The 14,343-nt window shown below is 38.9% G+C and overlaps 1 protein-coding gene across 1 annotated transcript in view; it reads right to left on the bottom strand.

Annotated features, from left to right (window-relative positions):
- POLA1 (DNA polymerase alpha 1, catalytic subunit) overlaps positions 1-14,343 on the bottom strand; it is a 204,286-nt gene that overhangs the window by 172,460 nt on the left and 17,483 nt on the right. The window contains exons 13-20 of the mRNA XM_055802046.1: positions 10,573-10,647; positions 9,234-9,372; positions 6,167-6,324; positions 4,743-4,827; positions 3,871-3,932; positions 3,035-3,124; positions 1,310-1,426; positions 386-561 (exon numbers count right to left, since the gene is read on the bottom strand). Of these exons, the coding sequence (XP_055658021.1) occupies positions 386-561; positions 1,310-1,426; positions 3,035-3,124; positions 3,871-3,932; positions 4,743-4,827; positions 6,167-6,324; positions 9,234-9,372; positions 10,573-10,647 (902 nt within the window). The remainder of the gene's footprint in view (positions 1-385; positions 562-1,309; positions 1,427-3,034; positions 3,125-3,870; positions 3,933-4,742; positions 4,828-6,166; positions 6,325-9,233; positions 9,373-10,572; positions 10,648-14,343) is intronic.

The raw sequence follows: 14,343 nt of genomic DNA, 5'->3' as shown, positions 1-14,343 counted from the left end.
TAAAGTAAAATCAGCCTCCTTTGCACTCTAGTAGTTTAGACCTATATGCTGTATAGAAAACATGGTATCTGTAGCACACCAGTGTCAAATTATATAGCAAGCCCTTTTAACTGACCCCTCCCCAAAACTCAAGCTTGCATATCCTATTAGTGTATTTAAACCAATGCTCTCAAAAATCAATTTGCTTCACACATAATAAGCTACCACCCATGAGTAACCTGAAACATTATAAAATGCTATTAAAATAATACTTCATTTTCCAAATACCAGTATGCAAAGTCACCATCTCCATAAGAAATCAAATAAGCAAGCATGAGATTGTATAGTGGGAAACGAACCCCTCTACTTTCCAGTGAAAGATTAAAAACATGATTCAGGAACATACCTGTACATACTTCTAATTTCCTCTGGTAGAATTGTTATCCTCTCAGTTTTCAATATCTGATGGACCAGTTCAGACAAGTGGTAACTTTTGCAACGAATTAATTCTTTAGCAGAAAGTTCTACATCACAGATCATTCGACCACAGGCAGCATTCCTCTCAGCAAACCCTCCTCGACCCTTAACGATATCACACAAGGAGAGAAAAACCCAAACAAAATGAAACATACAAACATGAGAACAAATTACTTGAGTCCTACAAGCATGTATTTTGTTAAGTCAGTTGGTCGCTACATACTCTAATACTCTAAATACTCAATACCATTAATACGGGGTTTTTTGGCTTTAATAATTAGAATAGTCCCAACAAGAACATGGGTGTGGATTTTGGGTTTCCTCCAAAGACATTTTTTGGAGGACAGAAAGGTCACAGAACAAACCACACACAAACACTCATCTTGGCCTCTACGAAGGACAGGAACAGGCAAGAATATGACCACGTTCAGCACTTCAGTACTCCAAGTCTCACACTTTGTCCTCTGAACAAATATGTACTAAGAACTACAGAATTATTAACTCAGCAGCTCTCTATGAGATGATTCACCAATCAATCCAAAGTACATTTTCTCATTTTACAGTTACAGCAGACAAAGACTGTTACAGTAAAGACTATTGCAATTAATCTGTCATTACCATCATCTAGTTGAGATATGTAAACTAAATTAGCCTAACTTGAAAATTAGTTTAGCTTATTACTGTAATAAAAGTCATATAAACACCCATCATTTCTGATCTGGGACACATGAAATTCCACATGACCAACAGTCAAAATACATCAGTGTCACATTTACGAATTCTCAGCAAAATTAATTCATTTTTAATCACATGCAACATAAAGGGGCTTAAAAGACTTGAGCAATTTTATTACCCCAAGCTTTGGCATATTGGACCTCCTCAGTCGACCTATCTTGGACCAGTGAGGGACTTTGCTCACATTAATTCTTTGAAGCAGCACTTCCAGATCAAACCCATAAATATTATGACCCTTGCAGCAGAAAAAATAAAAAAAAAGGTTACACCAAATGCAAATTGAAAGACTTACTTTCACACACTCTGTATTCCTTTGCCCTTTGTGTTCTTTTCCAACTAATTGAGGCATTATCTCTCTTACAGAAAGCACTTTCTAAGAGAACATTCATCAACAGTACTCATTAGTCTTAACACTAACAATGCTGTTCAGCAGAATACCAAAATCAGCTCTATAACTGTCTCATAGCACACACAATTCAGCTCTATGCTTTGATACCAGAGATTAGGATTTAAAGCTTTCCAGAAAAAAACCCCACCAACATTCTTTATACAGCATATAAACTTAGCTACGAATATTTCCTTTTCTCACCATCCATGAAAGCCTCAATACTGACAAAACAATGTTATGGGTTTGTTTTTTTCCCTTTGATACTACAACAGGCATAGCTGTTAAATCTGGACAGGCACACCTTGCAACCAATATTTACAAATCAAAAGTACTTCAGTAATATTTGCAAAGTTTAAATAATACTAAGGACATTGATGACATTGGTCTGTAACCTCAGCTGAAAGCAAAATGCTACCCTGAACATGAGCCTGTGTGGACCAGTCAGCCACCAGGATCTGCAGGTTCACCATTTCAGATACATCTGTGTAGTGCAATACTGTGATATAGAAGCTCCTTAAAATCAGCAGCAGCATTACAGCCATAGTCCTACCTATATTGATACAGCTTGGTTTTCAACAGCACTTAATTAAACCAGGTGCAAATTAACTTCACTAACACAGCTCTCTTCTTTTTAGGATCAGAGCTCTCACACCCCTACTACTGGCATCTTCAATTCAAAACCACCGGCTGCTGTGTTTCCTGTGATTCCTCCCCATAACAACCAGGAAGGCTCAGCTGGTAGGGCAAACACCAGCCACAGTGAGCTGAAAACATCAGGAATCTGACAGCTCACTATTTGTATTTACATACAGAAAAATAACAAGTTGTATGTGACCAACCTCAAATCTATAATCAACTTCAAATTGTCTTCACAATTTCATTAAATGAAAATCAGGACTCTACATTAATTAAACATAACAAAAAACGAGTAATTATACTAAATCCTCAGCTGCCAATATAGTACAAAACATATGAAAGCTTATTAAAGAACTTTGCTAAGATCCCATTGATTTGTATAGTTTGTCATTTTGATTTACAGTGTAAGCACAATCTAAATGGTGACACAAATATACGAGCATCTGAACTAAAAGAGACTCCTAAGTATACCAAGAACTCCCGTTCTTCCAGAAAATCACAAGGGGTTTTTTGTTGTTGTGTTTTGTCTTTGCGAGTAAAGATTTTTAAAAAAAAAAAAATAAATACTTGTTTCAGGTACTACGGAAATACTGCCTATTTCAGGTTTTATGGGAAATTATAGGATGTATAAAATGTTGTCAGGGAAAATTCTGTATCATTTTTGTATCAAAGTACACCTGCTGTCTTATAAGCAAATTCAATTCACATGGCAGCCTAAGATAAACATTAATAAACCTATAAGGGGACAAAAGTAGAAGAACAAAGCTGAAGAACTGACAATATGCTTTCATTTAACTCTAAAGTCTCAGACCTACTCACCACAACAACATCTGGGTCAATTTTGTGAATCTTCGCAAGGAAAAATCCCAGCAGTGTTCTCTCTGTTGCAGCAATTTCTATTTTAGCATTCTAAAAGGAGGAAGAGAGCACTGATTTCAATGACCCAATAAGTTTAAAATGATAACATCTCCTCTCCCCTCCTAGTTACAAGACAATAATAAAGCACCGCAGAGTTCTCCCGTTCCTTCTATAATTCAAGGCTCTTTGTTCTCACTCCCATAGACATAGAAAGCTTTTCTCAGAGGCCTTTTTCCATTTTGCTTTTGTATGCAGGTGTCTGGAGATATTTTAAGAGCCTCCTAAGAATCAAGCACACCAGGAAAATGCTCCATGTGCATTCTTCACTCACAGGCTTAAGATCACACAGAAACAGAGGAAAAACAAAAACAGGTTTAAATACTTTATTATTCTGTCAGCTCTCCCACTGCCCTTTAGAAAAGGTGTCTTCTAAATTCTGACAGACTTTACTCTCCAATAAAAGAAACAAATTCTCCCTGTTTAGTACGAGTACATGGTCAAGTACAATGAAAACAAATCACAATTTTAGCCTCTTTGCAAAACCTTTCCAACTCTCTTGTCCGACACTCCATCTATTTTATGAGCACAACTAGCAGCAGTACTGAACCACACAGAGCACACACCTCTGTTTTTACAAGCAAGAGAGAAAAATACCTGGATTTAGGTTTGCAGAGTGGAAAACTAATGAAATAATAATGCCATTCATTGAATATTTCTCTTGCATAACTTACCCACAGAAACATGAAGTTCCTATGTTAAAGGATACTGCAATCAGAAGGCTAACAAAATGAAATTACCTTCTTTTTAGTAGCTTCTTTGAAATCATAAGGAAAAATGCAATCACTCGGTTTGGAAACAACTGCAAAAGAAGTTATATTTGTTCTTACAGTCAAGTTTTTAATTGTACTCTCCTCATAAGCATCCATCCACAACAAAGGGAACTAAGCAAAACTAACTTTTAATTCTAAAAAGCTAGCCTTGTGTGAATACTTGTCTTTAATACTTTGCTCATTACCCAGTTATCTTAAGCAATTTTAATCAGCCATATCTGAGGTTATTGTTGGAGATTACAACTATGGTCTGAGCTTCCAAAAAACTTCCTCTTACAAGCATTCAATAGTCTTCCTCATTTCTGATTAGGGTCTGAATCAGAAGGTTTAGCTGATCTTACTATAATGACACTGCTGCAAGAGACCTTCCTTTCCCAAGAAAAGGTGTTTATAAGTAAATGAAACGTTTATTTTTTATTTCCATTCAGAAGAAAAGTAATTAAGTGACAATAAATAAATGGCCTAAAATAATGGGTGAAGAAAGTAATCAAGAGAACACATGATAAAGAAAAACTAATAAAAATGATAGGAAACTCCACAAAGCAGGGTTACTTTGCATCATCTCAAACTAAGATTTTTTTTTTTTTCAATAGTCTTCAATATAAAGTCAGTAATCAGTGAAGTTAAAAACAGGGAGAAAAACCTGTCTGGGAGTTGAAACTTTGTCACTTACCTATTCTAAGCTGTTATTGCTGGAGTGACAAAATTAAGTAAAAAAGCCTAACAAAAAACCCAACCAACCAACCAAAACCACAAACCCACTACCGAAAATCCACAATAACAAAAGAAAAACTCTAAAGGAATTTTTTTTCTACTCATGAACTGTTTCAAGTACATACCACAGAAGTGTGTCTGAAAAGGAGGCTGCGGTGGAGCCTTATCCAAAGGAAATTTCTGATGAATCAGAGCTGCAACAGCCACAATCTATACCAAGAAGATACAGAACACACAACTTCATAAGCATGACTACTATAAGTATCCATTTCTTCCCTCCTTTTTTCTTTTTTTAAAGTTTCCTCATCTTTTTCTCTTGTTTCTACAAAAGATCATTTTAAAATTAATTCCAACTATTCCAACCAGAAATAGCTAAATAAAGAAAAGTTATCAATTGATCTCAAGTGAAATAAAGCAGAACTTACTCCTAAGCAATTATCTTAGAAACCTGAAAGGAAAGATAAATCATTTTGGAAAACTCTGCTTTTATGAAATTTTGTTCTGGACCTGAACAGACCCCACAATTAAAAGGATTCCCTATGAAGTGCAGGGGACATATGAGCAGGACAGAACATGCAGAGAAGCCTTGTCTCCAGAAGGGCTGCCCTTGGGCAAGCAGTCAAGACTGCCAAGAAGCCAAGAGGTTTCAGTGTTTAGAAGCTGTTAGCGTTATTGGTGCTTCTGTGCTTGCTTTGCTGGCAGGAAGGATGTACTGGTTTCTCATGCACTGGTCAGGAAAATCCAACAGAAGACAAAGTAGGCAGGCCTTCAAAACACCTTGTCAAGCAGAGTCCTGTTGGTACTTTGCATATGTCTCAATACATTGGTTAGAAACCAGGAATTTTCCATACTGCCCCCAAAATAATTTTAACTTCAACAACAGGACTAGTTCTGCTTCAAAAATTTGCCAGCCTAATTTTTCTTCCATTCAATTACCCAGAAAATAGTATCCTATCCTATTAGTGAGCACTAAATCTCTTCCTAAGCTAGGGAGACACATGCTGAAAAACAGATAAATGTGCCTAACTACACACTGTGAACTGCAGTCCACAACTGAGAGTGGCCACCTACATCTCTCCTCCTTTCTGAAGAAAGGAAAGATCTCACAGAAGAATAGCAGGTACTGTAAGATTTAGACAAAATTCTCATTCTATTTCAAAATTAGTTTTATCAGCAGAAAAACCCAGTCGTTTTACCTAGAACCTATGATTATCTCTACCAAACAAATAATAATAATCTATTAACAGCTGTTCTGGGACAGTCTCATTTATAACTATTACACACAACAGAAAAAACAGAATGCTTGAAAAAATACGTAGGATCCACTGTCACAGTAAATATTGTCACCAAACAGGCCCCCTGAACCCACAGTTATCATGCTGGTGAGACTCCAGTAAAAATTTCTTTGAAAAACCTACAGCACAGAAATTTTATACAACAGTAAATATATTTAAACATGTTTTAGCAGGTGAAGTTCTTCCAAGCCTTAAAAAAATTTTAGTATATGCCAAAGAACAAAATGAAACCAGAATGAGAGAAGACGACTTACCTCATTCTGGTGAGTCTTTGGGTTCTGAGTGGTCTTCATGCTGAGAGACATGACCACAAGAGGAGGAGGAGGAGAAAGACCTTTAACCACATTCACCAAGCCAGGCTTCATGGCCACAGCCTCCACCTTACACCAGGTGACCGACTGATTTGAAGGCTCTGAAGAAACAACACAAGCCACCTTCATTCTTCTGGGAACAACAGGTAAGGCTTCTCTAATGGCACTGTTGCACACAGTAGGTCTTTTTAATGTTTTGCCCTAGCGGGACAGTCCAAGACTAATTCCACCCAATTTTTGGTAACTCCCTGGGCCCACATTCCCAAGCAGAAACAGAGTCACATCAGGGGCTCTTCAACACCAAAGAGGAGGGAGAAGATTTGTATCAAGGTCAGGAAGATGTGTAATGCAAAAAAATACTTCAGGCAGCTTTATAGAGTCATAGTGAGAAAGGTATAAGCCAAGTGAACATAACTCCACCTAAATTAATATACTACCTCTTAGCATCTAATCTTGTAGCCAGTCCAAAGGGAGGCAGCTTCATAAAAATTAAACTAATACAAGTGAAAGAATACTCAGAAATTTCTCAAATGCTACAGAAAAGGCAGCCAGAGTGCTAATCAAAAGAATTTTGATCAAAAGAGAACAAAAACATATGACTGACTGAAATGCACCAGATAATTAATTCATTTAGATATAGTCCTTCAGAAACACCATTATGGAAATAAAAGAGATGGGGAATATCATAAGAGTTCATCCTACCCTGGTAATATAAGCTATCCTAAAATATAAGAGAGGCCACAGAAAGCTATTTAGACATAAAATGTACAAGAGCTAAAAATTATACAGCTAGATGGAGAAAAAAGACACGTTAAGCACCCATTATAATTTGAGAATTTTTTTGGTCTGTAATTCTTCACTTGCTTTAAAAAAAAAAAAAGGTGATCACTCACAAAAGATGCTGATGAGGTAACATTACATGCAGTAAGAAGTGGAGGTTACACTTCTGATGGATTAACCTTTTGAAGACAGCTGTGGTAGACCTAGTTATCTTACTCCCTGCAAAATTGACTCCTCTCTGGAAACCCATATATTTTACCTTCTCTCATTAACACTGCTCTAAATGCAAAAAGGTAACCGACTAAAATATATTCATTTATAAAACAGTGATGATCTCTCCAAAGGAAGACAGGCAATCAATTGCTTAACAGTTCTTTTCTTTCATCTCCAGTATCCTAACACCCAGAGCTTCAGCTGGCACTGTACAGAGCAGTGGTCTCCAAAATGGGGCACATAAGACAATCCATTGGGATGTGAAGAAAATATTTTTTGTACCATTAATAAATCCTTTTAAAAGTATTTATTTCAAATACCTCGTCCTTTTTTCAATTCTATTTTTGCGTTTATTTTACAACATACATAATATTTAGCACAATGGTACATGTATATAGTTTATAAATAAATAAATATGTATTAGGAGTACATGCTCAATTTTTTACTGACAGGGGTGTGCTATCTAACAGGTCTGGAGACCACTGCTCTATAAAAGCTCTCTTGCTATCTAGCTCTGACACTCAAATTGCAAAGGCAGGTTCATTATGAATAGCAATGGCAGTTTTTGAGGAAGTTGTAGAAGTCTGATCAAATGTTTTGAGACTTGCTTATTTCCAAGACCCTCTATGGGAAGTGTGGAAGGGAAGCCACACAAGAAAGCAAGAACCTTCTGACAAACTAGACACACCCTCCCCTCAACAAAAACCAAAAAACAAACCACCCATCCCACAAAACAAAACACAAAAAAACCCCAACCACCCAGCTTTGGGGCACAAAATCCAGTGCAACCACTACAGAAATTTGCATAAATAGAACTAGCCATCTTAAAAGACAGTTTTCAACAGAGCAGGCATGCTACAGCTCTGAAACGAGCAATTCTGATACCAAGATACAGACTCTCTCTGGAACCTGAACGCTGTAGTAGAGATATGGAAATGGGAAAAAAGAGCTCCCTTCGATTACCATTTCACTCTGGCATGGAGTCAGCATCTGAGCTCAGGCAAGGTAGTTCCTAAGGGGCCAATAATGCACATAAGCATTAAGTAAAACTGAATACTGCCTGAACTGTTGGTTATCACTGCCATTACATCTGTCCTACATGTAGGAGATGAGGAACAAAACAGCTCTGGACTCTTCAGGTGAAGAAAGAAAATATCAAAGAAATACAAGGTCAGCTCTTGGGCAAAGAGTGCAGATGAAAAACCATTCTTAGGCCTTTAAAGTTACTGCCAGAAAGTACACTGCTGCTTGCCAATGTCTTGTGGAAAACCCAGCACAGCTAATCCATCTTTCAGCAGTCAGGGATTTGTCTTGTCTGTTCTAGCTCAAAATCCTTGCTGGTATCAGCTTTGTCAGTGACTGAGCACGGTGCTGAAGAGGAGAATCCTCCCACTGTCAGTGTTCATACTGTCAATTCTACAGTCGAACCAAGTGCCCCAAGGAGTTTGTACTAACAGATGTGCCTGTTGACCAGTATGATCAACTTCCCTACATTCCTGGGAATATACAGCCCACACTGCATGCCACTCATGAGGTGGAAAGGATTTCAAACTAAAGAAGCTCCGTACCACAAACTTTTCTAAGCACCAGAAAAAAACCACCCTAATATACAAACAAAAAAGCCATCTAGCACCAGCTTGTCCTTAAAAAGATACATCTGCAGAAAAAGCACAAACATTAAGTTATCAAGAGAAGAAAGAGGAATACATTTCTAGGAAAATAACTCTGGAAGTGGCTTTAGGGTGTGTACTGAAGAGTAGCTACTAGGCACTGCATAGTTCTCTCTCACTGCCAAAGCTATAACCTCATCTGTACAGTCTGCAACTTTATATGGGTAGAGTTCTCAAAGAAGAAAGAATAAGTTTCATTATCTAGTACAAATTGTTACACAGATAAATTGCAAGGTTAATTTACAAAACAATGATTTATCAGTACAATGTCAATCTCCCCTCCTCCCCCGATCTATAATTATGTGTGTTTTCCAGCAACCAAGTATTTCACATGCAAACCACCATACGTGGATTTTTTATTTCCAGCCAGCATGGTCCTTTGATCTTCCTGCTCATCAAGAGAAGTTCCAGGCTAGAGGTGTTAGTTCCAAATACATGTGAAAATGTTTGTCCTTTCAGATCTTGCGGAAGCCGAGGGAATTCAGCCTAGCAAGTAACAGAAAGCAGCGAGTCATTTCACCCCACAGAAGTCTTCAAGGTCGACACATTCTATTCAGATAGCACCTTAAGAAAACTACACAATACCTAACATCACTGTAATTTCCCACAAGCAAAGCCTTAACCTGTAATACCTTACAGTAATCAAAGAAATTACACTATTGACTTGAATAGGTGCATAGCAAAATCAGGACAGTAATGTAAAAATGCACTAAAGCAAGAGTTCTTTATCCATACTGGATCTAAGACAGTATTATCAGCCAAGACTACAACAAAGTTTGATGACCCATTTTAATACAAAAACTGTTCATGCTGTAAACTGAAATAGTTACAGCTGTAACTAGTCTGTCATACAAGGACTGGATAAAGTTTTCTGCACAACTAAAGAAAAATTTGAGATAGCTAGAAAATCCCTATGGGATGATGCTTTTGTACCTAGAACTAGCATTAAAAAAAGGCTTAAAAAGGCACTATCCCAGCAACTGACCCAAGCTGCTGAGTCTCTTACACTTGAAACTAAATCAAGTATTTTTGCTAATGAAAACCAGCTACTGACATTCTTATGAGGATTTTTTTCCATCCTTGCTTACAGCCCTTCAACAGAAGTCTTTCTCACCCAGCTGCTATTTGCAAGAGCCATTATAAGCAGAGATATCAGCTATATTCTGGACATGGATTCAACAAAACATTTAAGGGCAGTAAGCAATTTAAAACATCTTACAGTACTTTGGGCCCTGTTCCAGTAAACTAAAGAGTTGCTTGGCTTATCAGTTGATTCGGTGGCAGGCCAATAAAAAATAAAGCAGGATAATTGGGAATATAGGTCGTTGTAAATCAATAAGCAAATTATAACTGGGGGAGAAGGTAGGAAGAATGTAGTAATTGTAGGAAGTGTTTCTTCCTCTCATGCTTTATTTACACAAATAGAGCTAACACTAACAAATGCATATGTTAAGGTTACCTGACAGTAATTTTTTTTTATTAAGGACTAAACAACATACAAATGATACCCCAAGCTTGTGGCTTTTTTTTTTTTAAATTATAAGACCACAAGCAACTAACTACACACTACAACAGAGGTACAGCCACTAGCTATTAAAGTTCAAATCCTGAAGTTTTAAAATTTGGGGTTTTTAGTAAAATCATAAAATTCTTAATTGGGTAAGAAAACAGGTTAATTATACTCACCGAATATTTAACTTCTAAGTATTCAGATTTTGCTGGAACATCTGGGATCTCAAAGGCATAATATTTTTCCACTTTCTACATAAAACAAAGATGATATTTTTTCAGTATCTCCCAACTGAATATTCATTCTGTCCAATAACAAAGCTAATGAAATAAAGGCCAGCCATAGCATACATGTCTAATATCATGCGCTTGATCATATATTACCAATTCTGCAACTCATTATAACCATCTAAAGACAGTGAGAATTTTTTAGTACCTGTATTTAATCTCTTCAGATTTTCTTAGCATGAACAGTTTCTACAGAATTGACTTACAAATATACTAACCATTACAAAACAAAAAACATACAAGCTTAATAGCTAAGGAAACAGAAATGTTCTGTAAATTCACAGGCTTCACACATACTCATGATGATTGGTGGTTGCAGACCACCACAAAAATCACATAACGGCTGAGGCGGAAAAGCATCTACAGAGGTTGTCTAGTCCAGCCACCTGCTCAGAGCTGGGTCAGCTACAGCAGGTTGCTTAGGGCTGTCACCAGTTAGGTTCTGAACACCCCCAAGGACAGGACTCCACAGACTCTCTGGGCAACCTCTGCCAGTGCCTGACCTCCCCTACAGTAAAGCAGCAGTTTATGTTCTGATAATTTTAATGTGTTTCAAACGGTACCTGTTTTTCTTGTCCTCCTTTGGGCATCAATGAGAAGAGTCTGCCAGGGTCATCTTTACTCCTGCCCATCAGATCTTTATACACAATGATAAGGTTTGGACTACCAATCCCTCATCCTGAACCTTCTTTTCGCCAAGCTGAAGAGTCTCAGGTGTCTCAACCTCTGCTCACATGACAGATGCTCCAAGCTTTGTTAAGTATCTTTGTGGTCCTGTGCCGGACTCGTTCCAGTACGGACGCACCAGAGAGCTCAGCTGAGCGCAGCTCTCCATACATGTCTCACTAGGGCTACAAAAGGAGGAAGGGCCACTCGCTTGAACCTGCTGGCAATGTTTTGCCTCATGCAGCCCAGGGTGCCCATGGCTGCCTTTGCCACAAGGGTATACTGTTGGCTCTTGCCCAACTTCACGTTTACCAAGACCACCAAGTCCTTCCCTCCAAAGCTGCTTTCCAGCCAGTCAGCCACTGGCATCTACTGATGCCTCAGGTTATTCCTCCCCTGGTGCAGGACCTGTTACTTCCCTTTTCTGAACTTGATGAGATTCCTGGAGGTCTTGAGACATCTCCAGGCTGTTGAGGTCCCTCTGAACAGCAGCACACCCATCTGGTGTATCAGCCACTCCTCCCTGGTTTGGATTGCCTGTAGACTGGCTGAGGGTACACTCTGCACCATCGTCCAAGTCATTAACACAGAACCCGAGCAGGACTGGACTCAGTACCAAGCCCTGGGTACGCCACTAGGGACTGGCCTCCACCTGCACTATGTGCTGCTGATCACAACCCCTGGAGCCCAGCTCTGCAGCTCGTTTTCAGTCCATCTCGCCGTCCACGCACCTATCCCATACTTGATCAGTTTGTCTCCGAGGATGTTATGGGAGACGGTGTTGAAAGCCTTACTGAAATCAAGATAAACAAGAGCTGCTGCTCTGCCCTTGTCCATCAAGCCAGTCGTCTCTTCACAGAAGGCTACCAGCTTGGTTAAGCGTGACTTCCCCTTTGTAAATCCACACTGAACATTCCCAAGCACCTTCTTGTGCTCTGTGTGTCTGGAAAGCAGTTGTTTTCACAATTAGTTGCCCCATCACCTTTTCTTAGGACTCAAGGTGAGGCTGACCAGCCTCCAGATCCCTGGAATCTCCTCCTCCTCGCCCATCTTGAGGACAGCTTTGACATTAGCTTTCTTCCAGTCCTTAGGAGCCTCCTCTGATCAACATGACCTTTTAAAAATAATGAAGCATCACCTCACAGTGAGATTGGCCAGCTCCCTCCGCACTCATGGATTCATCCCATCAGGACCCACACACCTATGTCTGCCCAATTTGTTTATAAACATTCCCTAACCTGATCCTCTCCACCAAGGACAAGTCTTCTTTCCTTCTGCCTTTCCTTCTGACCTTTTGGGGTCAGGGATTGCTGAAGGCTGGACTCAGCCGCAAAGATCAAGGTGAAGAAGACACTGAGTATCTTGGACTTTTCCATGCCCTTCATCACCACATCCCGGCCCCTTCAGCAGCAGGCCCTCATTTTCCCCTAGTCCTCCTGTATGTATAGAAGCCTTTCCTATCCCTCTTTGCCTCCCTCACTAGATTCAACTGCAGGTGGGCTTTGGCTTTCCTTTTTCCACCATGGTATCACCTCCATTAGTCTGACCTCTAATTCCAACACATAAGCTCCTGACCAGCTCTTTGCCCACCCTTAGGCAGGGCTCCATGCACTCCCATTGCTCTGACATGTAAAAGGGAATCCCCCTCCTTGACATCCCAGCCTGTTCTAACTACCTCTTACCCTACCATCCATGATCCCAATGAGCTCGTAACCCTGTAACTGCACACAGTTCCTCCGTTTATATTGCAGGCTTTAGGATATCAGCACTTCAGAGAGGCACCCAAAAGAGCTGACTTCGCAACCATCTGCCAGCTGTTTACTTTATTACAAGCTTAGAACAGAGTCATTTCTATGACAGTACTGTATTTTTCATTTTGAGCAACTTGGGTTTTACTAGAAAGTAGTCAAATTTGTTTACATATCTCTAACAAAGATAGTTAAAACAGCCTTAAGTTCAGTACAACTTTACTGAAAGTATCACATCTGTTTTCTTCAAGAATAATGATTTTCCACAACATGCACAGCTTGTCAGTTTCCAAGAATAACTACCATCATTTTCTAAATAATTATAATATCCTGCGCAACAATGCTGTGGTACTGGCTGAAATACTATGCTCTACCCTGTAATATGTATGCTTTGTCCTGTAATACTTCACAAACCAGCTGCACCACTGTTATGTATTATTGTTATTACCTTATGCAATATCTATGCTACAAGACTACTCTTACACAAAAATTCCTAGAGGCCCCTTAAATTAAAAAGTGTATTTTCACTGGACAGTGCACTAAATTCAGCACATTATACATAGTCAGTGTAACATACCACTAGAGTAATTTTTTTCTTACTAAACAAAGTCACCATAAATTGGAATAAAACTTAAACAAAATACATGAACAGTTAGGTAAGCTCAAAGCTATTTGGTTTTGGGGTTGTTGGGTCTTTTCCCTTAAATTAATAGCATCAGAAATTGCTCCCTCTGAGCACTCAAGCTTGCTGCTTCTCCTAACACTGCAGTTTTCAGGCTGCAAAGCCTGAGTAGGAGATGAGAAGGCCCTCTGCTATAAATAGGAAAACAACAAATTGAGAAACAACCACCATGGCATCAATGACTACATGGAAGCAGAAAAAAGTAACATAACTTGGTACAAGAGCACCACTATGAAGCCAGAACAGCATTACAAATTAGGATGCAAATGTGTATCTGAACTGTTGAGCCAAAGCAGCACCTCAGAGAAGCAGCACACCATAGCTGTAACATAACAGATGGCAATGTACCGCTTTTAGCTCACATTACTGGTGCCCCACCTCCTTTTTTTTTTTTCTTTTAATTTAAAAAAACCCCTCTCAGGCTTCAAGCAAGTTCTTGTTGCAAACGCAAGCTGAACATAGTGTAAAAATAGTATGCTGCAGTGATTCATCTGTGTTATTCCACAGAGCTGAGCTCAATTACACAAGCGTCTGGTCATAACTGCAGTGAATGAATGCTTTGCT

The sequence above is a fragment of the Falco peregrinus genome, chromosome 4, assembly GCF_023634155.1.
Source record: "Falco peregrinus isolate bFalPer1 chromosome 4, bFalPer1.pri, whole genome shotgun sequence".
NCBI lineage: Eukaryota > Metazoa > Chordata > Aves > Falconiformes > Falconidae > Falco > Falco peregrinus.
Note: the sequence above shows the minus strand (reverse complement) of the source record. Positions and strands in the feature narration are given on the sequence as shown.